Source organism: Thrips palmi, unplaced genomic scaffold (assembly GCF_012932325.1).
Source record: "Thrips palmi isolate BJ-2018 unplaced genomic scaffold, TpBJ-2018v1 HiC_scaffold_2, whole genome shotgun sequence".
NCBI classification, from domain to species: Eukaryota; Metazoa; Arthropoda; class Insecta; order Thysanoptera; family Thripidae; genus Thrips; species Thrips palmi.
In genome coordinates this window covers 7,897,420-7,921,837 of record NW_023144629.1, presented here as the reverse complement: position 1 = coordinate 7,921,837, position 24,418 = coordinate 7,897,420, and the positions used below count along the sequence as shown (strand labels likewise).

General features: G+C 61.0%; 1 protein-coding gene across 1 annotated transcript in view; it reads left to right on the top strand.

Moving 5' to 3' along the window:
* Positions 1–21,511, top strand: part of LOC117647469 (pikachurin) — a 38,246-nt gene extending 16,735 nt beyond the window's left edge. The window contains exons 3-12 of the mRNA XM_034389219.1: positions 4,204–4,671; positions 6,761–7,040; positions 9,374–9,518; positions 9,904–10,081; positions 10,290–10,483; positions 10,621–10,844; positions 16,061–16,298; positions 17,912–18,366; positions 20,660–21,045; positions 21,363–21,511. Coding sequence (XP_034245110.1) covers positions 4,204–4,671; positions 6,761–7,040; positions 9,374–9,518; positions 9,904–10,081; positions 10,290–10,483; positions 10,621–10,844; positions 16,061–16,298; positions 17,912–18,366; positions 20,660–21,045; positions 21,363–21,511 — 2,717 coding nt within the window. The remainder of the gene's footprint in view (positions 1–4,203; positions 4,672–6,760; positions 7,041–9,373; positions 9,519–9,903; positions 10,082–10,289; positions 10,484–10,620; positions 10,845–16,060; positions 16,299–17,911; positions 18,367–20,659; positions 21,046–21,362) is intronic.
* Positions 21,512–24,418: the final 2,907 nt, after the last annotated feature.

Genomic DNA, 24,418 nt, shown 5'->3' with positions numbered 1-24,418 from the left:
TCGTTTGTTGCAGACCCCGAGCAGCAGAAGCTGTGGCACAGGCTTCCAGGTGAGTTGCCGGCACACTGTCTGCCGGCCACGCGGAGACAGAGAGACAGTTCTGGGGCAGTTGGCGCGGCGGCGTCGCGGCGTCCCACAGTGGCGTGGAGTGGAGGGGAAGCTTAGAAGGGCGTTGGGTATTTCATGATCCCCTGTCAGGACCGCATCGGGTTGACGACCATTTCTCGCCGATGGTCGGGCTCGCTCCCTCCTGGCGCGGATTTCATTTTGGCTTATTAAGGTGCGTTGCTCCGGGAAGGGAAGGCCAGGGCGGCCCGGCCGCGTTCCGATAAGAAAAGTTGCAGGTGGCCAATGTTCCCACCGCGGTGGCGATACAACCCACGACCAGCAGCACTTTTTATTTTTCCTCTTTTTCTTTCCTTCTTTATGCCTTCTCTCTCTTTCGCTCTTTTATTCAGTTTCGTTTCGCTCGGCCCGGCCGAATTTTCCGCGCCGCTCGCGGAACGCGACGGGAACGCGACGGCCGCGGAGGCGACACCTCGGCAGCGCGGTGGAGAATTAATGAAAAACACGCGAAAAATAAAAGTACGACAGAATAAAAAAAAGGAAGGAGATGGAATGAAATGCACGGGGAGGGGAAAAAGAGGGGGGCTAAGTCCCGGGCCAAAGATGGAACAACTCCGTTAATTTTCCCCCCTGCGCGCCGACGACCTCGCCACCGACGACGCCGCACAGTGGGCCAGAAGACCGGTGGAGGCGGTCCAAGTCCCAGACGCGCGTTTTCAGCTCCAGAGTCGCTAAATGGGACTCGAACCGACCGTGTGACCCCACCAATGGATTGCTCTCCGAACGAGGAATCCATTGGTGGGGTCACACGCTCGGTTCGAGTCCTGTTTAGCGACTCTGGAGCTCAAAACGCGTCTAGAGTTTTGGCCGCCTCCACCGGTCTTCTGGCCCACTGTGCGCGGGCCTCCAATGCACCACCGGCACCGCAGACGGTCGGACGGCCCCTCCACAAGTCTATCGCCGCAAAGCGGGGTGACTGGCGCGCCGTGCGAGGAGGATGGAGATAGTGCAGCGGCACTGTAAAGGAGGACAAAGGGAAAGAAACCCGCCGCAGCGGGGTGTAACAGTGTAACGCCTGGCAGGTAGGCAGTGCGGACGCAGACGTGCTCGGCGGGCTGGCCCAGCTGCAGCCGTAAGGGGCCATGGCATGGAGCCTTCGAGTGCTTCGAGGTATCGGCAAAACAAGTTCAAACGCACACACGCACACTCACACACTACACACAGACACGTTCTTTAATTCACCTCTCGTGCGTATGATGAGGCCCCATTAACAACGCATTGCACGCCATCCCGCGTGCACCCCTCTCCCTCGGCTCAGAAAGGGACTGCACTTTAAATAATTTAGAGCTTTTTTTCCCCCGCGCCGGTGGCGCTGGCGGTGGCGGCGGTGCTGGCTGCCGTGTGCCGCAGCAAATAGCTCATTGAATTTGGCTCGTGTGCGTGGCGAGGTGGTTGCGGGGGCGGGCCTGGCTGGGGCTGCCGAGGGCCTAGTCCGGCCTAGGCAGAGGAGGGCCCGGCAGCAAGCTGATGCCAAACCGTGCTGCTTCGCGCTGTCTCTCTCGCACTCGTGGCGCGTCCCGTCGGGGTGCGAGAGAGACAGGGGCACCGTTCGGAAGGGGCTTGCTGGTACGCCCCGCCCCTCGCCACCCTCTGCTACGCAGCACAGTGGGCCAGAAGACCGGTTGGAGGCGGCCAAAACTCTAGACGCGCTTTGAGCTCCAGGGTCGCTGAATGGGACTCGAACCGAACGTGTGACCCCACCAATGGATTGCTCTCCGAACGAGGAATCCATTGGTGGGGTCACACGTTCGGTTCGAGTCCCATTTAGCGACTCTGGAGCTCAAAACGCGTCTAGGGTTTTGGTCACCTCCACCGGTCTTCTGGCCCACTGTACCCAGCCCTTCGGGACTGCGGGCCTTCGGGCCCCGCGTCGGCCCTTGGCCAGCGAGGGCGTAGGGTGTCCCGTTTCAAGGGTTCAAGGGACCGAGCCTCAATCAATGGCGGAGCCGAAGGGGATCACGGCACACACGATCATGCCACCAGGCCCACCAGGCCGGCAGCACACCACCGCCAACAGCACGGCCAAGCACACGGTGCGGCCGGGAGCGGCACTCACGACACATCCACAAACAACGCCCCAACGCCCCAACGCCCCAACGCGGACGAGGAAATTGCGGTGTCGAGCCTCGGAGGAAACGGCGCGGACGACGCGGTATTCGAACCCACCGACTGAGCTTCTTTGACCGTGATGGTGGTGCACTGCTGGTTCGGCTCCGGCTCGGGCGTTTCCATCCCGGGTCCGAACTTCTGGCCCCTCTGTCATGGCGAGCGCTCCCTCCTCAATCCTCCCCTCCATCGAGGCGCCGCGGTTCCTTGATTCCCATAACGACTCCGTTTGTATTCAGAGAGCGAGACAGCGAGAGACAGTAATGTATACATGGAGGGAGAGAGGAGGACGGGCAGAGGGAGAAGGAGGCCAAGAAGAATCAAAGCAGCAGTCCCTGCCTCTCTCACTCCCCACGCCCCGTGAGAGAGGAGAGAGGGGGGGGGCCTCCAGTTGGGAATCAGTCTGCAGCGGCAGCATCCCAGTGCGCTGTCTCCATTGAGCGATGCCTGCCCAAAAATGCGCGAGTAGTATGTGCCTGGCCTGGCTTTGTCCGCCAAGGACTGCCGGGGGAAGTTGTAGAAGTGGCGGAGGGGGTAGTGAAAGTCGAGAGGGGGGGGGAGAGAGCTTCTTGCTGCGCCTGCACTTGCTGATAGGCGCGGGGGGGGGGGGGGGAGCAGGGCACTGGAGACAGAAAGAGAGGGGGGAGTAGTCGGCCTCTAAGTCGTAATACCGTCCCAGCATGCACGGCGCAACACTGTAAAGCCTGATTACCGAGGCACGGCCGGCCGCCACCCCCACCGCAGCAGCAGCAGCCACAACAACAACAACAACAACAACAACCACAACAACAACAAAACGCAAACACAAAAAAATGAATCAGGAAAGGCGGTGGCGGTGGATCGAACTGGCGCCGGGTAAACGTGCCTGGAGTGACGATAAGCGAGGAATACGTACAGCGGAGCGCTATCCTCCCCCCCCCCCCCCCCACCCTTCCATTTCCACCTCCCACCGCCCACCCCCTCGCCCTCGGGGGGTTCCTTCCTGTCCTTTTCCTCGCCGCGTTACCGAATAGTCTGCATCGCCGGACGCGCGATACAATCGCACAGTGGGTCGCGTACACTGTTACCGCAGCGTATAGTGTACACACACCAGCAGCCGCGCGTTATCAGTTGTCACCACACTAGTGCGGTCGGTAGCGTAGTGGTTTCCGTCGCTGCTCGCGGCGACCAAGGTCTTGGGTTCAAATCTCAAGTGAGAATTTTCTTGTTTTTTTTTTATTTTTGTTGTCCTTGCTGCTGTTGTTGGCTTTGCGGGTCGCCGATGAGACAACGTGTCTCCGAGAGCAGACCGTCGAGGGAATGCCACGCGCAGTGCCTGTGGCTCTTTGAGGGGGGGGGGAAGGGCCAAAGCCGGCGGCGGCCGTCCCGGGTGGAAGGCACGCAGGCACGCCCGGCGCTGGGAAAACTTGCGGAGGGGAGGGGGAGGGGTGGGTGGCGGTAGCAGGGCGCCGCCGCTGTCAGCCGCCCCCGGCCCGCCCTGGGCCCGCCCCCGGCCCGCCCCATCTGGGGCACCATCTTGAGGGGCGTTCTGCAGCTGCAAAATGCCAGGATTTTCCCCGTTCATTCCTGGTTGCCGCTCCTTGTCACGAACTGGCGGGGCTTGGCGGGGCTTGGCGGGGCTTGGCGGCGGCGTGCATGACGGCGGCAGACGTGACCGGGGACCGCCGGGGACGCGGCGAGGAGGGGCGGCGCCAAGTAACTCCATTTTAATGGCTTGTTCGAGGCGCCGTCGAGCCGCGCCGATCTGAAATATCATCGTGTCGGCCGCTAGGCTCTCGCCCCCGCCCCGCCCCGCCCCCGCCCCACCTTTTCCGCCCTGGCGCGTCCCCGCCTGACGCCCCCTACGCCGTCTGGCGACAAACTATCGGGAATTCATTATTTCCACTGTACGTCGCCCCGCCGGCCGCGCGGAGCTAATAACCGCCCCGGGAGGACGTCGTGTGACTCGTGCTTTCTGTCTCCCTGTTGCAGTGACGCCGCCCACGCAGTACGCCGAGCCGGACGACGAGGACGAGGCCGAGCCGGCGGCCGGCGAGCAGGTGACGGACTACGAGTCCATCCTCTACTCGATGGGCGCCGAGATGGTGGCCAACCAGGACGAGAGCGTGGTCGCCGCCGCCGCGCCCAACATCACCGTCACGTCGTACGTGATCACGCCGCCGCGCGTGCCGGACGCGTCCACGGCGCGGCCGGGTCCGTCGCCGACCCCGAGGACCACGACGGCGGCCCCCACGCCGGAGCCGCCGCGCGTGCAGTTCGTGCCGGTGCGGCCCGACGAGGAGAACGCCCTCGACGGCGTCCTGGTGGAGGCGTGCCCGCTGGACTGCGGCCCGGGCGGCGCCTGCATCACCGAGACCACCGAGGCCGCCGAGACGGACGAGCGCCACCCGCAGCGCTGCCAGTGCCCGCTGGGCCGCGGCGGCGCCGCCTGCCAGGACGGTAAGCGCTATGGCCCATGACCCCTGCTGCTTCGCGTGCTTCGCGTCCTCCGGGCACCGCGCCGAAGTTATGCTCCAGGAGGTCGTATCTCATGGACCTGATAGAAACTACATACGACAACAACAAACAAGAAATATTCCCGTGCATGGACGCGCTTATCAAGCCGCTCCCCCGCTCACGACCGCGCGCCACAAATGAAGAGTGATCGCCTAATTTTGCCCACAAAAAATACACCCCGTCGCGTCCGTCTTTTACCATTTTTCCTGTTTTTTTTTAGGATCCGGCTAGGGCTTGTGCTCGCCGTCCAGTGCCCCGGAAACAACTACGGCCCAGCCAACGGGCCCTAATTCAAAGAGAGGCGATTTTCAGTTCACCTGCCTCGCCCCGCCCCGCCCCGCCCCGCCCCGCCCCGCCCCGCCCCGCCCCACAGTGCACACAGGGCGGGCGTCGCGGGGCGTCGTGCAAACAAGCGAGCAATCAAACTGTTGTTCCGCGGCCTTCCCGCGGCCTTCGGCTCAGCGTCCCTCAAAAGCCCCGCCGTTTTCCCCGGCCGCGCCATTTCGGCATTACCAACCGCGAGCACCACCAAGTCCCCTCGCTCCGTCTCTCTCGCACTCGCGCCGCTCACGGAGCCGTCCAGTGTGGGTGCGAGAGAGAGGCCGGCCGGCCGCAGGAACGGAGCAGGGCGTCGCGCCACCCGCGGATAGGACCCCGCGCAGTGGAGGGCGAGCCGGGGCGAGGCGAAGCGGCCACCGGCAAAGTGGCCTGCTCCGGCACGGCGAGGGAGGGCGAGCGGCGCGTGGCGGCGGGGGGGCGGGGCGGGGCGGGGCGGGGCGGGGCGGGGCGGGGGGGCGGGGCGGGGCCGGGGCGGGGCAGGGCGGGGCGGGGCGGGCGTGGCGCGCGGGGGTGTGTTTGTTGGAACACTGCCGTCCTTCATGCATAGCTAATCCCCGGCAGCTCTTTGAACGCGCTGCAGGCGCAGCGAGGCGGGGCGAGGCGGAGGCACACCAGACAGAGGGTTATGCGAACGGCAAACTGAGTGCCCAATCATTCGTTCGGCCCATTAGAAGCTCGGCCTTCCTCTCTCAAAATCTCAACGCGGTGGGGTCTTTATTTTCATCTTCCGCCCCAATTTGATTTTTTTTTTAAATTTCCATTTTTTGGGGGATGAGGTGACGACAAGTAATCTGCGCAAAGTGCCGCTGTGCTCGCCGCTCCCTGAGAGACCGTTGATGAAGGCCGCTGTGTTCGGCCCGCCGGCCGTCCCGCCGTCCCGCGGGCACGTCGCCCTGTCTCTCTCGCACTCGTGGAGCGTTCCGCTCGGGTTCGAGAGAGACAGAGACAGTCTGCGGGTGCGGCCGCCATAGCCCATCGCTATTGTCGACGGCTACCCTGCCCTGTCCTGCCCGGCCGCCCGGCCCGGCCCGGCCCTGGCCCACAAAGGCTTGTCCCTGTAGACTGCAGACTGCAGAGTTGCACAGTGGGCCAGAAGACCAGTGGAGGCGGCCAAAACTCTAAACGCGTTTTGAGCTCCAGCGTCGCTAAACAGGACTCGAAGCGAGCGTGTGACCCCACCAATGGATTCCTCGTTCGGAGAGCAATCCATTCACATCCATTCCACACAATCGAGAGCCGGCACACACACACACACACACACACACACACACACACACACACACGCGCGCGCGCGCGCGCGCACGCACACACACACACACAGACACACACTCACTCACTCAAAGAGGAACGGAGCGTTTTGTTTCCGTCTGTTTCCGGCAGTCCCAACTTTATGCAGGGAACGTGGCGTTCCGACACCCGTCCTGATTTCGGGATTGGTTTAATAAAAGTTTGCCATGCCGAATGGCGAGTGGCGTTGCGGGTCTCCTGTGTGTGTGAGTGAGCGCGTGCCTGCACGTGTGTGTGTGTGTGTGTGTATGTCTGTGTGTGTCTGTAGGCGTGTGTGTGTCTGTGTGTGTGTCTGTGTGTGTGTGTGCGTGTGTATATTTGCGTGTTGGTGGTGGTGGTGGGCAGTGTGTGTGAGTGGGTGGAGGCTAGTACTTTGCATGTATGAGCTCTTCAAAACGTGTTACAGTGGTACAGCACTACCCGAGGGCCCGGTCCTGGAGTGACTCTACCCTGACGGCCCCTCTCGTCCTCCTGGTGGTTACAGAGGTGACGCTGCACTACCCGCGCTTCTCCGGGCGCGGCTGGCTGGCGTTCCCCGCGCTGCGCGCCGCCTACAAGCGCGTCTCCATCCACGTCGAGTTCCGGCCCGAGGCCTGGGACGGCGTGCTGCTGCTGGCCGGCGAGCGGGACGACCTCACCGGGGACTACCTGGCCGTGGTCATCAACAAGGGCTTCGCCGAGTTCAGGTGAGTCCCGCAGCCCCAGGTCCCAGTGCCCCAGCGCACAGTGGGCCAGAAGACCGGTGGAGGCGGCCAAAACTCTAGACGCGTTTTGAGCTCCAGAATCGCTAAACAGTACTCGAACTGAACGTGTGACCCCACCAATGGATTCCTCGTTCGGAGAGCAGTCCATTGGTGGGGTCACACGCTCGGTTCGAGTCCCATTTAGCGACTCTGGAGCTCAAAACGCGTCTAGAGTTTTGTCCGCCTCCACCCGTCTTCTGGCCCACTGTGCGGCGGGACGATGCGGCTAACTGCAGAAAACACATCACGCCCGCGGACCGGGCCCGGGGTTCAAGTACCGGCAAGTGTTTCTTTTTTTTTGTGCCGGCAAGCTGGCGTCCTTTTGGTGGTAAGCGGCTCACCGTTGCTGAACGCTGAGTCAATCGAAGCGGCCGAGCGCCGGGGATCGGCGGCCAGCAGACTGATTCCGAGAGTCGCTTTCGTCGCTCTGTCTCTGTCGCACGGAAACGGCTCGCCGCATGAGTGCGAGAGAGACCGAGCGACGACTCTCGGAATCCGTCTCTGCAGGCAGCAGGCCGCATTCAGTGGCGATTAGGGCTCGGGGACGGCCCGGCTGCCGCCAGCATGGTTCACCGAGCTTTCTACTCCATCGATTTTACGGGTCGCAGACTGCGGGGGGCGCGGGGGCGGTGGGGGCGCGGAGGCGGCGGGGGCGGCGGGGGCGGCGGAGGCGGCGGGGCGGCGGGGGCGGCGTGCTGCCGGGTAGGCTTGCCAATCACCGGGGCCATTCTGCAAGTAAACATCGCCGTGGAGTCCACTCTTCATTCGGAATAAAAGAGCCCTTCGGCGCCCCGCCCCGCCCCGCCCCGTCACTCTGCCCCCCTCACTGCCTATTCATATCGCTCCGAACCTCTTCTACGTGGACGAGCAGCGGCGAGCGCCCTGCACCCCTGCACCTCACCTACAGTAGACCTACAGCACGACGCATGCTGCGTGCTGGGCGTGCTGGTGAGCGTACCCGAGGGTAGCCCTTGCCCGGCCCTGCCCGGCCCTGCCCGCACCTCTCGTGCACTGCGTATCGACCCAGGGCGATTACCACATCCCAAACACTGAGGCATGGTCGCGGCGACGCCAACAAAAGGACTCGAGAACGCCCTGCCGCCCGGCTGTTACGTCATTTCCAAACAGCCCAGCCCGAGGCGCAGTGGGCCAGAAGACCGGAGGAGGCGGCCAAAGTTCTAGACGTGTTTTGAGCTCCAGAGTCGCTAAACAGGACTAGAACCGAACGTGTGACCCCACCAATGGATTCCTCGTTCGGAAAGCAATCCATTGGTGGGGTCACACGTTCGGTTAGAGCCCCATTCAGCGGCCCTGGAGCTGAAAACGCGCGTCTGGGACTTGGACCGCCTCCACCGGTCTTCTGGCCCACTGTGCGAGGCTCAGCCCCGACAGAGCGCCCAGCGCAGCGCGCGGCCTGCTGCCTACAGGGGGTCGAATTATATCGCAACTCATCTTGCGTCCTTGTCCATTAAGCAGCCCCGCAGGAGTCTCTCTTGTCTCCGAGGGGCTTCCCTCTCCCCCCCCCGCCTCCCCTTCCCCCGGCGCCGAGATAGGGCCGCTGGAGTGACGCGCTCCAGAAGAGACTCCAGCGCAGACTCGAGTCTGCGAGGCACTGTGCGGCAGAGCCGGCAGTGTGCCGTCGGGAGCGTCGGCAGACGGAGAGCCCACTCAATGCGAAGCATTCTGCAAGCATTCTACCCATCCCCACGATGACACACAGACAGACAGGCAGGCAGGCAGACAGGCAGACAGACAGACAGACAGACAGACAGACAGACAGACAGACAGACAGACAGACAGACAGACAGACAGACAGACAGACAGACAGACAGACAGACAGACAGACAGACAGACAGACGGACAGACAGGCAAGCGGCTGGGGCACGTCAGACGGCGTCGTGGGGCCTCAAGAGCGTTGTGGGTGTGTGGGGTTGTGAGTGTGACAAGGCTTTACTTGTGCCCCTGGCAGCGCCTGGCACGGCACTGCTGCATACTGCAGACTCCGTGTAACGCGCTGCTGTTAAGGTTGACACTCTCCGCAGCCCGGTATAACGAGACTCGTATGACGCGTCACACATGCGAGTGCGAAAAACAGGATGTCCAACATTGCGTCACGTCGGTTGCTACTTTTTTGCCATGAGTGCGAGAGAGATCCGCCAATCACGTCGGAAAATGGGGGCCCTTGACGTCACACTGCGGCCGGGGCCGGGGCCCTGACCTAGCCGGTCCGGCACTGTGAAGGAGCTTCGATGAGTAACTCCACTGTTTGTTTGCAGGTTCGACTGCGGCTCGGGACAGGGGGTGGTCCGCTCCGACGAGACGGTGCTGCTGAACCAGTGGAACCGGCTGTCCGTGCACCGCCACCGCTGGGACGCCACGCTGAGGCTCAACAACGGCAAGAGGGTGGCGGGCCGCTCCAAGGTAGGCCCGGGTTCGACTCCCGCCGTCGCGGCTGCCTTTGTTTTGGTTTTTCTTCGCTTTTGTCGTTGTTTGTGTTGCTGCTGTTATTCCGAAGCACACAGTGAGGCTGAAGACCGGTGGAGGCGGTCAAAATCCCAGACGCGTTTTGAGCAGCAGAGTCGCTAGAGGGGGCGCGAACCGAACGTGTGAACCCACCAATGGATTGCGCTCGGAACGAGGAATCCATTGGTGGGGTCACACGATCGCTTCGAGTCCTATTTAGCGACTCTGGAGCTCAAAACGCGTCTAGAGTTTTGGCCGCCCTCAGGTCTTCTGGCCCACTGTGAAGCGCCTTCTCGTCGCTCTGTCTCTGTCGCACTCACACGCCTTGACGCCTTCCTTCCAGGGCCTGTTCTCGCGGATCACCTTCCGCGAGCCGCTGTTCCTGGGCGGCGCGGGCAACACCACGGGGCTGGCGGGCAAGCTGCCCGCGGAGCGCGGCCTGCGAGGCTGCGTCCGCCACCTGGAGGTCAACGACCAGCTCTACGACTTCAGCGAGGACGCCATGCAGGGCTTCGACGTGGGTGAGTCTGTGCAAACATTGGCGCGCCGCCGCGCCGCAAGCCGCATCGGCGGTGGCGGTGGCAAGGTGGGGTGGGGCGCCGCCACCTGGCTGTCGCGCCACAGTGACTAGGGTCAGGGAGGGTTAAAAGCGACGACGAAAAAAAACAACTGCCGGCCGGTATTTGAACCCGGGACCTGACTGACTCGTTCCTCTCTGGCGGCCCACAGCGGAGTGCAGCTCGGACCGGTGCAGCAAGGTGCCCTGCATGCACGGCGGCAAGTGCGTGACGGCGGGCGAGCTCCACCTGCAGCAGGCCCAGCAGGCCCAGCAGGCCAACGCCAGCCTCGGGCAGCCCTCCGCGGTGTGCCTCTGCCCGCTGGGCTACTCCGGGGAGCTGTGTGAGACCAGGGTCGACCTCCTGGTAAGTGCCGCCCGGGGCCCCGAGCCGCCCCGAGCCGCCCCGAGCCCCGAGGACCCCCGGGGCGCTCCCAAGCCCCCGAGGCCCCCGGGGAGAGAGACAGCAACAGCGACTCTGACTTATTAATTTTTTTCCGCCAGGTCCCCTCGTTCAACGGGTCCAGCTTCCTGCGCTACCCGGGCCTCGGCGACACGGCGCTGTCGTGGCTCGACCTGCAGCTCACGCTCAAGCCCACGGCCGCCAACGGCCTCGTCATGTACAACGGGCACCGCTCGGACGGCGTGGGCGACTTCATGGCGCTCTACATGGTGGACAGGCACATCGAGTTCAGCTTCGACCTGGGCTCGGGGCCCGCCACCGTGCGGTGAGTGGGAGACACGGGGCGACGGGTCGCTGGTTCGAACCCACTCGCTTTTATTTTTTTCCCTTTTTCGCGCTCCCGGTGCTCGGAAGCGCGCATCTATCTCCCAGGCGGCACGGCGGCGTCACACAGTGGGCCAGAAGCCGGTGGAGGCGGCCAAAACTCTAAAAGCGTTTTGAGCTCTAGAGTCGCTAAGCAGGACTCGAACGGAACGTGTGACCCCACCAATGGATTGCTCTCCGAACGAGGAATCCATTGGTGGGGTCACACGTTCGGTTCGAGCCCTGTTTAGCGACTTTGCAGCTCAAAAGGCGTCTAGAGTTTTGGCCGCCTCTACCGGTCTTCTGGCCCACTGTGCGTCACAGTCACAGGCGCCGCCGAGCCAGCCGAGGCAGCCGAGGCAAGGACGCCCTAACGATGACGTGCCTCTCGATACCGTCACTCCGCTTCCCACAACGGGGGGATGGAGGGGGGGGTGGTTCAGAGACCGGGGCGAGATTAGCCGTGGGGATTAAGGTAAGGCGGGGCCGCGGAGCGCCACGATTGGCATTAGAAAGAGGCCGAGGTAGTTGGACGCCCCGCCCCGCCCCGCCCCGCCCCGCCCCGCCCCGCCCCGCCCGCCCACCACCTCTCCTAGTCCGAGGGGACGCTGGAGATCTTGGCAGCCAATTGTGAGTGGTTAATGAGGATCATCGTCTCGCCCAGCCGCCCAGCCGATGAGGCGTCTGTTTTCCTTCATCTCTCCCACTCCCTCTCCCTCCCCCTCTCTCTCTCTCTCTCTCTCTCTCTCTCTCTCTCTCTCTCTCTCTCTCTCTCTCTCTCCCACCCCCCTCCTGGTCGCGGTGAAGTTGGCTTTTCCCATTCCGCTCGCCCTCCCTCGGAAAAAGAGAAGAAAAGTGGAGAGCAGGTTCATGTATTATTTTCTCTGTGTGTGTGAGGAAAGGGGGGAGGGGGAGGTTGGAGCCGTGGCCCGGAAGCAGTGTCTCTGCCATATCTTTTTAGCGGGCCGTCATTCGAAACGAAAACTCGATAACAGGTTCACTGGCCAGCCCGGGGCGTACCGTGCCGGCACTAGGGTCCTGGGGCGGGGCGGGGCGGGTGGGGCGGGGTGGGGCGGGGTGGGGCGGCCGGTGTAGCCAACTGCACCGGTCGGACAGACGTACTACTACAACAGCCAGCCGGGGAAGGGGGAAGCTCTACACGGCGAAATCCATCGCATTGCACGCGCCACGCCGCCGCGCCGCTACGGTGTAGTAGCCACGACGTGCGTCGCCATGGCAACGGGGTGCCGGGAGGGCCGGGCCGCGGCGGGCCCTCTTTGCGGACTAGGGGCTCGCACCTGAGCCCCCGCTTGCACAGTGTGCACAGTATGCACAGGCCCCTTGGTTGGCAAAACAGTGGCCAAGGGCAGCCAAGGGTAGCGGCGGCAGGGCTGCCAACCTAAACGAGCGCACCGGCCGGCCGGCGTAACTCCCAGGGGCTGCATGAAAACAAAGATTGCCAACTTGACAAAAAAAAGTTAAATTAATGGTCCATGTTGCATAAACTGTTAGCGTTGCAAGCGTGAAGTGGTAACAAAATTCGGAAATTCGACTTGTAAAATGAAGTCTCCTTTTGCACGGCGTTAGCAACGCGCGCCGTTTGCGGGGTAGTGGGTAGTGTAACTCGAGGTTTGAAGCTTTGCCAAGTCAGCGACACTGTTTGAGAACAACTCCTGGGTGTCCCCATTCCGATGCCTGTGCATACTGCAGGCAGCTATAGCCGGTCCCAGCCAACTGCAGCCCACTGCAGCCCACACTGGATGTCCAATGTCGATGCGAAACCGGGCGGCCCGGAACAGAGCGGAAACGGGACCACACTGTTCGCTGGCCTCTGTCAGAATGAAGGGTAAAGGATCTCGCCATGCCGTCAACGCCCAGCCAACGGCCGCGTGGGGGCGGAGGGGGGGGGCGCTTTTTGCATCGTTTCGAACTTTGTTTCCGGGTTCAAGTTTCAAGTGCGTTTGTGTGGTAATGGCGGAATGCACAGAAGCACGTTTTCCACTTTTTCCCTCCTCCTCTCTCTCTCTCTCTCTCTCTCTCTCTCTCTCTCTCTCTCTCTCTCTCTCTCTCTCTCTCTCTCTCTCTCTCTCTCTCTTTTTCTTCCTTCCTATTTATCATCACCCTCTCTCCCTCTCTCCCCGCCTTGCGCTCTGATAATGACTTTAACGGAGACGGACTACCCGACGCGGACGTGCGGCGAATGGGTAGCGAGTCTCTCAGCCCTTCTGTTTTCTCTCTTTCTCCCTCTCTCCCTCGTCCTCTCCCTCTCTCTCTCCCACCATCCCTCTCTCTATTTTCTCGAGATCTAGATCACCCGCTGATCGCCAAAAAGGAGGAGGAAGCATCGATGCACGCAGGGAGCTTTGTCTTAGCGGCGGAAAGAAGGAGAAATGAGGGAAGGGAGGCGAACCTGACTACGGCCCGATGGCCTGGAGGCCGCCCGGAGCCCCTGGAGCCCCTGGAGCCTGGAGGCACACGGGAATATCGACAGATGAAAAGACAAAGACAGCGAACAAAGGACAGAGGCGGGCCGACGTCAGGGCGCGGCGATGGACATCGGGGCAACCTTTTAAAAACGGGAAAAAGGCAAGAAAATGGGGAATCTGCTGGGCGGACTGAAAGCCGGCAGGGTCGCCTGTCAAAGTCCCTAGTGGACTGGCTGGCTGGCTGGCTGGCTGGCTGGCTGGCTGGGTCAGCCGTTAACCTGGCCTGGTCTGGCCTCGACTCTCGGACATGGACATGGGGTCGACCGGGGACGACAGCGGAGGGCGTCGAACGAGCCGAACGCCACAGAATGCAGTGCATGGCTCGCCTCGGCCTCGCCTCGACCTCGCCTCGACGGGACGCCGACGCCGCTCCGTGGTCGGATTCGAACCCACAACGGCGACCCTGCCAAGCGACCCCTGCATGCCCCTGCACCGTGCGGCTTTGTGCTCGTGTGTGTGTGTGTGTGTGTGTGAGCGCTATTGCCTTTGCGCGTGAGTACACCGGTGGCGAGTGTGTTGTGTGTGTGGCCGTGCGTGCGTGTGTGGAAGGCCTTTGGGGGTGCTTGGAGGAGGACAGGATGCCCCTTCCCCTCCCCTCCCCTCCCCTCCCCTCCGGCCTCTCTTAATCCAATCACAGTTATTGGCCAGACATTTCCTGGGCGGCCGCGGCCCCGCCCTGCCACGGCCCTGCCACGGCACTGCCATCCCTGCGGTGCTCCAGCCCGTATTTCTCTCCTTGTCCATCACCGTAATCGCGCGGGCTTACAACCCCTCCCCCTCCATCTCCCTCCCACACTCCCCCTGGGTACACTAAAGTTAAATACCGAGAGCACACGAGCCCCATTGGTCGCGGCTGCGGCCCCACCCTTCGCAATCAAACAACCTATACGGGAAAAAAATTCCGTCACCAACGGTCTGTCTCCAGTTTCGGATATTAAATTCTTTCTGATGACTGTTGCAGTACGTTAGTCCACCACCCCCACCCCGGAAAAAAACCGGCCACCGCCTTGCTGCTTAACAAAATATAAGCTGCCTCCTAAACTAAGGCAAAATCGTTAAGTTATTACTATACGGCTCCCTTGATGCCTGAAAGTGATCGCCGTTCACCTCCAAGAGGAGAATTTACTAGGCTGCCCCCTGGGGCGTGCGTGTGGCAGTGGGGTGGGGCATGGCGGGAAGGGGGGGGGGAGGGGGAGGGGGGCACTCCCCGCCCACCACGTTCGCGATGATACGCTGAAACCAAGGGGCGGAACCCAAACGGCCATCCGTCGTCGTGTTGCACACTGCCAAGCGAACGAGTTGTGCCGCTGCTCTGTCTCTCTCGCAGTCCTTAAGGGACGTTCCCATGAGTGCGAAAGAGAGGGAGGGGGGGGGGGAGAAGGAGAAAGAGAAAGAGAGAGGGGCGGGGCGACGAAACGACTCTTGTTCGGAATCAGTCTGCCGCTGCGTGCTGCCAAATGGATTAGCGTCCAGATTTCAATTATCGGATAGCAGCTGTTGTTGTGTGTGGCCAGGCCGGCCAGGCCCGGCGGCTCGCAGGAGTTTTCCGGTATAAACATGAAAAATGCAGTAGTAGAACGCGCGCTGTCCACGAGGCGGGGCGAGGCGGGGCGGGAAGCACTTGCGTGAGATTGGAATTTAGCGCGGGAAAATGCGTCCGCAAAATTGGGTTGGCCCGGCCGCACAAAACGACACAAAACGAGGGAGCGAAGATGGCGGCAACGCTCTCTCTCTCTCTCTCTCTCTCTCTCTCTCTCTCTCTCTCTCTCTCTCTCTCTCTCTCTCTCGCTCTCGCTCTCCGAGGCTCGGAGGCTGCTAATGGCGTTTTAATTTGGCCTTCTCTGCGAAATGGCGCCGCGCCCTGACTGGCTTTGTGTATTCTTTTGTCAATCTGACCGAGTCTGCCGAGTCGGAGTCGGAGCGAGACAGAAGCCAGGGCCCGAGCCAGGCCAGGGGTGGCGCTGAGCCGAGCCGAGCCGAGCCGAGCGGAGCACCGAGCGCGCCAAGCCGGAAACACCCTGCCGGGAATGTGACGTTCGGGCGAGGGGGCAAAAACTCGCGCAATCATGTGTACACGGCCCCCGAAATCACATGCGAATCATTGAGAATCACGCGAAATCAAGCAATTCGAAATCAGCCAAAATCACTAAAATCGACCGAAATTAGGCAGAATCACACGAAACCAGGCCAAATCAGTCCGAAATCATTTCTTTCCGAACACAATCACACGCAATCACGCTCAACATCACCCTGGTGCGTCGCGAAATAAGGCAAAATCAGCCATGAAATCAATTAAAACCATGCGCAATCATTGCGTTTTCCGAATCATGTGTACACGAAAATCCCGAGTGTTTGCCCCCTCGCGTTCGGGACTCTGTTTCCCGCGAGCGACTTGCAGTGCTCGCTGTCGCCGCCATGCAGGCCCGCAGAGTGACGCGTCACCCGGAACAGTCTGTCTCTCTCGCACGCCCTGGCCGTGCCGTAGCGGTGTGAGAGAGACAGACAGCGCAGCCGGCGGCGTGGCGGGGCGACGACATAACTCCGCCGCCCACACCACCACCACCGTTTTGCATGAGAAGAACATTCAGCGGCGAAACTTGTAGAATGAATGGAACGAGACATTCAGCGGGCCGTCCGTTGGCGGCGACCTCGTTACCGCCACCGTAATGACGCCCTGCTTGTGGTCCCCCAGGAGCTGGCGGCCGCTGTCGCTGGGCGAGTGGCACGACGTCCGGGTGTCGCGGACGGGCCGCCTGGCCGTGCTGCAGGTGGACGAGCACCCCCCCGCCCAGGTGGTGAGCCCCGGCGCCTTCCTGCAGCTGTCGCTGCCCCTCAGCCTGTACCTGGGCGGCGTGCCCGCCGTGCCCTCCTTCCACGCCGCCGCCACCAAGACCCGCGCCAAGGGCTCCTTCGTCGGCTGCATCCAGAAGGTGAGTCTTTGAAGGCGGTCGGGATTTTGTGTTACCGCGCTTTCGGGGATCCGGCAAGGAACTTAACATGCTGGGCTCGTGGGCAGAATTTTCGTGTGGGGAATGGATCCTTTGTCCAGTGGGTTGGTATAGAAAATGTATAAAAATTTATACGTAAAATGGGAGAAATGACGAGTGTGTGTATAGGATTCCGGTTTCGGGAAATGTTTGCTGAAAGTTTGAAATCCAAAATCCCGAATCGGATTTTCTTTCTCGGCTTAATTAAGCACGTGATTACTAGCGTCTCTCTCTCTCCCTCCCTCCCCCCGCGCGGCGAGTCGTGTGATCCGAGCCGCCCCCGCCGCCCCCGCCGCCCCCGCCGCCCCGCCGCCCCCGCAGCCCCGCAGGGTTTGCACCTCGGACAGCCAAACCCGATACACATGTGTGCGGAAGGGGAAAGGTACACGGGGCGGCCGCCGCGGCCGGGACGTGCCTCGGGTCCCAAATCTCGGCGTGCTTCGCCTGCTCCGCCACGGCCAGGCCGAGGGCCGGGCGTCGCCGCGTCGCCGTCAGTGCGCCAGCAGACTGACTCCGAGAGTCGTTTTCGTCGCTCCGTCTCTCTCGCACCCATACGGGACGCCCCGGGAGTGCGACAGAGACAGAGCGACGAACACGGCTCTCGGAGTCAGTCTGGCGGACCCGCACAGTGGGCCAGAAGACCGGTGGAGGCGGCCAAAACTCTCGACGCGTTTTGAGCTCCAGAGTCGCTAAATGGGACTCGAACCGAACGTGTGACCCCACCAATGGATTCCTCGTTCGGAGAGCAATCCATTGGTGGGGTCACACGTTCGGTTCGAGACCCATTTAGCGACTCTGGAGCTCAAAACGCGTCTAGAGTTTTGGCCGCCTCCACCGACTTCTGGCCCACTGTGGACCGCCGCCGCCGCGTCGAGGAGGCGGAGTAGAGCAAGACGGCGGCGGTCCGCGTCCGCCAGGAATCTCATAATGCCGAGGCCGCCGCGCGAGATTGGCACGGCGAGGCGCGGCAGGCCGTCTCTCTCGCACTCACGGCGCGCCCCCCGCGCCGCGCACGGGTGCGAGAGAGACGGCGATACCGCTCCGAGTCAGCCCGGCGTCGTGAAAACCAAGGAAGCAATCCGCGCATTGCTCACATGCTGCCGGCTACAGTGTAGGGGCGGGGCACTGCGGGGCACTGCGGGGAGGAGGCAGATGAGGGGGCGGGGTTGTTCTCGGAAAGGATTTCAGGTCGCGCGCCGCGGAGGTGTTGCGGCGCCGTGCTGTGGGGATGAGCTTTTGGGGAGGGGGCTGCGAGTGCTGGCGCGGCTGGCACACTAAAAGCGTATCGTCGTTGGCGCGTCGAAAAGAACTTGCTCGGCGGTGACGTCATGACGCCATGACGCGATCCGCAGAGCAGTAATGCTGGCGAGGAGTGCAGCGTCTGTCTCTCTCGCACGTATACGGAGCGCAACATGAGTGCGAGAGAGACAGACCGACGGAAGCATAGCCTGCTGGCTGTCGCCGGCTGCTCGCTGTGACACTTTGAAGGCTTTCTCTTTGCCGTCGCCGCGGTCGCCCCGCGAGACACTCTGACGTTTTCGCCAATGCTGCTGCAGGTGCTGGTGAACGAGAAGCCCCTCCACCTGCTGGCCAGCGCCCTGGCCGGCGTCAACGTGGACAACTGCGCGCACCCGTGCGCGGCGCGGCCGTGCGGCGCGCAGGGCCAGTGCGTGCCGCAGCGGGACTACTTCAGCTGCCTGTGCCCCGGCATGGCGGAGAGCCTGGAGCCGGGCCTGGAGTGCCCGACGCACGCCGAGGGCGCCGCCAAGGAGGCCGCCAAGGAGGCCGTCAAGGCCGCCGCCAAGGCCGTCGCCAGGGGCGCCGTCAAGAAGGCCGTCAAGGCTGCCCCCCACGACGTGGAGCCCATGGCCGAGGTGGGCGCCACGGTGACGGCCACCACGACCCCCGCCGCCCCGAAGCACCCCGACGAGCACCGCGACGAGCACCGCGTCTCTGCCGGCTTCAAGGCGGTCGGCTTCATGCACTTCGTCGACGCCGACACCGTGCGCAGGTAAGTCGTCGAGCCGCGGGTTCGAACCACAACACCGCGGCGCACCGCAACCAGGTCCTTGTTCGTGTCTTTTTCCCAGCGTTTTTTTTTTTTGCCGCCGCGTTACGAGCAGCAGTACCATCGCGGCACCGCGGCCGGCTGGAGTGGATAGCACTGCAGTCAAGGAGGACGCATGAATTATTTACGGCCGCGTTGTAGGGCGCGGCGTGGCGTGGCGTGGCGTGGCGGCGGCTGGCCGGTAACGAGTTCCAATAATATTCGCCCCTCTCTCTCTCGCTCTCCTCGCCTTCATTACCGCGGGCGCAACGCGTTCTGCAACTTTCAATCCGAAACCGCGAGGCGGGGCGGGGCGCGGCGCGGCGGGGCGAGCTGGGCCTCGGTGGCGTCAAGGGCCGCGGGGGAAAGTTGAAGGAAATAAGGCAGCCGCGCCGCGCGAGTTTGGCAGGAAACGCTCTGGCTTGGCTGGGCTGCGCGCGTGGTTACGGCTGGGATACGTGAAGTGGGCCGGGGCGGGGCGGGGCAGGGCGGGGGAGCGTATTAATTAGAGTCCTTTGGAGCCTCGGCGGAGACACTGCACCTGCAGGAGGAGGAGCCCGCCCTCGCCCTGCCCCGCGCCGCCCCGAGGCTCAACTCGAATCAAAGCCTCGCCCCGGCTTCGCCTCCCCCCCCCCTCCCCCTCCCCCCTCCCCCTTCCACCCCTTCCCCTTCCCGGCGAGCAGGTCGCGTGCGAGGCGCTGAATCGCCTGAATCGTCGCGCACTTAATTTCGCGAAATTGCCTCCGTTTCCCTTCCCGCCTTTGGCTGGCGGGCTGGCTGCCGACTGATTCCGAGAGTCGCTTTCGTCGCTCTGTCTCTCTCACGCCTAGACGGGACGCCCCATGAGTGCGAGAGAGACGGAGCGACGAAAGCGACTCTCGGAATCAGTGTGCTGGCCCTCCCAAGTGCCACAGCGGGCCGCCGAAAAATGGGTATAAACGGAGTGCGGCCCTCGGCCAGGCCCGCCAGGCTCGGCCGACCCTTTGGCGCACTTCCGGTTGCAGCCCCCCGGGGGAGGGGGAGGGGGGGGCTTGTTAAAAAGAGAGGGCGGTGGGCGATCGTCCAGCGTGTGGGCTAAGCCAGGCGCGGCGGGTGGGGGTGGGCGGGGTGTGGCGGGGCGGGGCGGGGCGGGCGGGCGGGGCGGGGCGCTCCTGGATCGATGCGCCACGGCTGTCTTGCCGTGACCCGCCGCCTTACGCCGGGACCGACCCGACCCTCCACGCGACCCTTCGTGCGACCCTTTTGCCCTACCCTTTATCGTAACCTTTGGCCGACCCCTTTCGGCGCTCGTTAGCGGACGCGTTTCGCGTACAACCCGTTTCCGCGTCTCTCCTCCTCCGACCCTTTCCTACCCACTGCCTGCCCTACCCCTTTCCCGACCCGTCTCCGCATACCCCTTTCGACCCTTCTCGTCGATATCCCCTCGCAACCCTTCCACCTGCAGTCATCGCGGTGACACTACTGTGAGCCAAAGTCCTACGCAAACGCACCACTTTCCCCCCCCTTTTTTTACGTTTCTGTTGCATTTTTATTCTGGTATTCGGTGCGGTGAAAGCGGTTGTCCTGTTCACCGACCTTGCGCTCGCCCAAAGGCGCACTTCACCTGCTTGTACGCCAAACGCACACAAAGAGCAGCGTGGCCGTGCTCACTTTTTTTTCCACGTCATTTATTTTTATTTTCCTTTTTTTAAAATTATTTTCGGTCAAATCTCTTTGAATGACTGCTCTGCCCTCCGCGCCCCATTGAGAGGCCGCATCGCATCGCCGCATCCATGGCGCGTGTGCGTCCATGCGTACGCCCGCTCATCCGCTTGGCTCGCCGAGTGCACAGTGTGCACACACTCGGGGCCTCCAAACGCAGCCCAGCCAGTTTCATAAACTCGCCCCGCCGACCGCCGCGCCACCCGCCCCCCACTCGCGGAGCCAGAGCCCGGCACGATAAAACCTCGCAATGCACACCCAAAGTTTTTCATTCGATCGCCCGCCGTGTGTGTGCCGTGCGCGTCGTGAGTGAGTGTGAGTGCGCAGGTGAGAGGGTGCGATAGTGTGCGTGTGTGTGTGCGTGATAGACAGAGAGAGGGGGTGGGGCCCCGCCAGGGAGACAGCGACGTAGACCGCTCCATCCTGCCGCCGCCGCCCGCCGACGCGAGGGTAGGCAACCCGCGGGCAGCCGTGTTGACCGTGCTGCCTATCCTCGCTGCGGCAGGCGGCCCGGTGATAGAACTCGAGTTGACGGGGCCTTCTTGGTGTGCCGCAGGTCGACCAGCGACCAGCTGCGCGTCAACCTCCGCCTGCGCACCACGGCCAGCTCGGGGCTGGTGCTGTGGACGGGCCGTCGGCGCGAGGACGACGACGAGGAGGTGCAGGCGGTGCACCAGCGCCACGGCGTGCACCCGTCCTTCGGCAACGACTTCCTGGCCCTGGCCGTGCAGGACGGCTTCGTGCACCTGCGGCTGGACCTCGGCTCGGGCGAGTTGTTCCTCGGCTACAACCTGACGAGGGTGGACGACGGCCAGTGGCACCGCGTCGTGGTGGTGCGGCGCGGCCAGGACGCCACCATCAGCGTGGACAACGGGCCGGGGCTGGGCCGGACGGCGCCCGGCCGCCTGCGCCAGCTCAACACCAACACGGGCCTCTACGTCGGTGAGTCGCCGCGCACAGTGGGCCAGAAGACCGGTGGAGGCGGCCAAAACTCTAGACGCGTTTTGAGCTCCAGAATCGCTAAATGGGACTCGAACCGAACGTGACCCCACCAATGGACTCCTCGTTCGGAGAGCAATCCATTGGTGGGGTCACACGTTCGGTTCGAGTCCCATTTAGCGACTCTGGAGCTCAAAACGCGCCTAGAGTTTTGGCCGCCTCCACCGGTCTTCTGGCCCACTGTGCCGCGCCTCGCCCTTGAACACGCCGCCGGGCCGCTGGGAGCCGTTCCAGTTCTCACACTTGTTTGTCTGCCGCAGGCGGCGTGCCGGACCCTGCGCGGTCGACGCGGGGCCGCTACTCCGCGGGGCTGGACGGCTGCGTCGCCGACCTGGTGCTCGACGAGGACCACGCCGTCCGCCTGGACTCGCCGTCGGGGGAGTCGGCCAACGTGGCGGCGTGCGGCTGAGCCAGCCGGAGCGCGCGTGGCCCGGACGCCGGACACGGCGCCGCTTAGGCCGCCCCGCCCCGCCGCTGCTCCCCGTGTCAATTACCGGAAGTGGGGCACCCCGCCCCGCCCCGCCCCGCCCCGCCCCGTGGACCGCACTTGTGGACTGACTTGAACCGAACCGTGTCGAGTTTTCTTCTCTACGTAGCGCTTAGACTTCTCGCTGGCGCGAGCCCTAGTGTTTCATGCCGCCTTCTATGGTCGGCGCGGCCGAAGCTGAAGCTGCGACTCCGGCCCCGCTCGGAGGGCCTGGAGGCCCGGGGGACCGAAGCGCGGACCATCCACGGCGGACTGGCGCGACTTCGACACCGACATCGACGAGCAATCGACTCAAGCGGAAGGAGTGTCATCGATTAGTTTAAACCATATCACGAAAAAGATAGACTAGTTGATGCAGAAAAATGTTGACTAAAGCGGCGCGAGTGAAGAATTTTAGTTGAGGCAGCTGATGATATGGACCGGGCCAGTCAATGCTCGCCAACTCCAGCTGGGTGCTGGGGAAGTAAAACCACTCTGGAGCCCTCCCCACCTGATCCCTGAATTAAGCTGGCCTAGTCAGTTATCAGGGGCCCTAAGTCAAATTCTTCATTGGCGCCATTTTAGCTGTACGAACACGAACCAATCCTTTTTAGAGGTCTCGTGGTGTTTGTTTGGGGTTCCCTGTTCCAACGCGGGGCTGTGGGTGAGGCTCTGCATTCGCCCTCGCCACCGTGCCCCCCGCGAGCAGGCCAAACCTCGCTCGCCTCGCGGTGCTCGCGGACAGCGCCGGGCGGGGCCGCCAGGCCTTACGCCAGGCCGCCAGCGCGCCAGCCACCCTATTAAGACTGAAAAAAGTTAATGAAACACTATGGCCTTCTCGTCTCCACTCGTACCTAAGGGAACCTAAGGGAAGGGAAAGGGGCGCCGCAACCCGCAAGGCCCGCAAGCCGCAAGGGCGGGGCGCTGGCAGCCAGGCAGTCAATTTTCCCATTTTAATTTCGACCTTGTTGTTGGCGCCTAAGTTTTCTATCGGACACGAGCAGAGCCTCGGGTTTCACAGCTATGGTGCCCTTTTGTTGAGTCTATCCTTTTTGTTGTTGGTGACTGCAGAAATTTGTATGTCTTTGTCAATTTTTTTGAAAGAATCTAGCATATCCTCTGGGTGTATGTATACTGGAGTTCGGCCCACCTGGAGTTTACCCGCTTCGTCAATGAAAAATGAATGACGGTGTGATGACGTGGAGTGAGGAGGACTGGCAGGCAGGCCATTGAGGGAAGTACCGGAAGCATGAGAGAGAGAGTGTGTGTGAGAGAGATAGTGGTTCGAGAAGTGGCCCGCCGCAGTCGCAAATCTCCCTCGACACCCTCTGCATTTGTGTGTTGGCATTCGGAACACTTGATTTAAGAAGGACGTTCCGGTACGCGTCGGTTATGTCTGGGATCAACTCGCAGTTGTAGTAAAACGAAGAGGAGGGAGCCATGTCCTCATCCTAGAATGCATGGGGTAATGCAATATCTGTTAAAGCTGTACACAAATTAAGATTTTTTTAAAGTTTTTTTTTTTTAATTTTTAAAAATTAGGCTTGAAATTGATTGAGAGGGTACCTCTTCAATAGTGTGGACATTTATCTGAGTTTTAAATAAATTTAGTTGGGTGCGTCTTTGAACTCACCTTCAATAACTCATTTGAAAGGAGGGGAAGGGGTAAATTTGTTTAAATTGTCTCTTCTGGCTCAAAAGTGAGCTCTTCACTACAATACGCACATTTTTCAATAAATGTTGATATTGGTTCATCACATCACTAATCATCCTATAATCATGGCCATATCTTTCGTGACATTTCATTTTATCTTCGGATATCCCTCTCTACACCGTACTCCAATTTGTATTACGCTGTGTGCACATGAGACTATCATCGAGCCCTCATAAGCACATGTTTGACTGACCTATCTATGAGATACATTCTTTTTAAGGCATGTATCCTATTTGTTCTTTAAGTATCAAAAATGTGATTAAGACCATTCTTTATGTAGTCATTTTGCTTCACTGCAAAATTACAAATAAGAAATTGTGAAAAAGATTATGGTAGGGAAATGTGCCCAGCACATTTTGAGCCTGTTATTGGCCTGATAGTGTTTGCATTATACGTCCTGAGAGTCCTACTCATAAGGGAATTGTGGCTCTTAAAATTAATAATTTAATAACTAAAACCCAACGATTTTCACAAACTTGAGTTTTGTCATAGAACTTTCCGTTAAATATGTTGTAGCATTAAATTGTAGGCCTCTGGAAGCATTTATTTTCTCTATCTCATATTTTATCAGAGACTTCAACTTTAATGTGTATATTTAAGAAGAGTAGACATATCTTCGTCTGCTTTCTCTTCCATTTAATTTGAGAGGCGTACGAAATACATTTATAATTCATTGGAAAAGTGGATTTGATAGCTGTCTTAAATCTGTTAATTAAGAGAGACATAGATGTGTATGAAAGCTTTATAAATAGACTTAGATGCTATGTTAGTTTTGTAATTGAGATATTCTTCACTAATACTACAACAGCAAATTGGAATGTAGCGATATTTACATATCATACAATTAATAGAAAAGTCAGCTTGCTACTTGATATCTTCTGTTTCCACTGTCACCACCATCAGCACCACTACAATGAGGAGTGAGAATATTTTACCGGATATCTGTTGTTGTTTAATGTGTATCTGAGTGTTGCCACAGTAGCATGTTGCTAAAAAAAAGTTAACTTCTGTTGTGCTTTTCTTGTTAGAAATTCTGTTGGTTTTACAAGACCTCGTCCATGTACAGCACGGCCTACATCAATAAAGATGAGTTCAGCCAGAAGTAACTTCCTTCAATTCAAATTCAAGACAAAAAG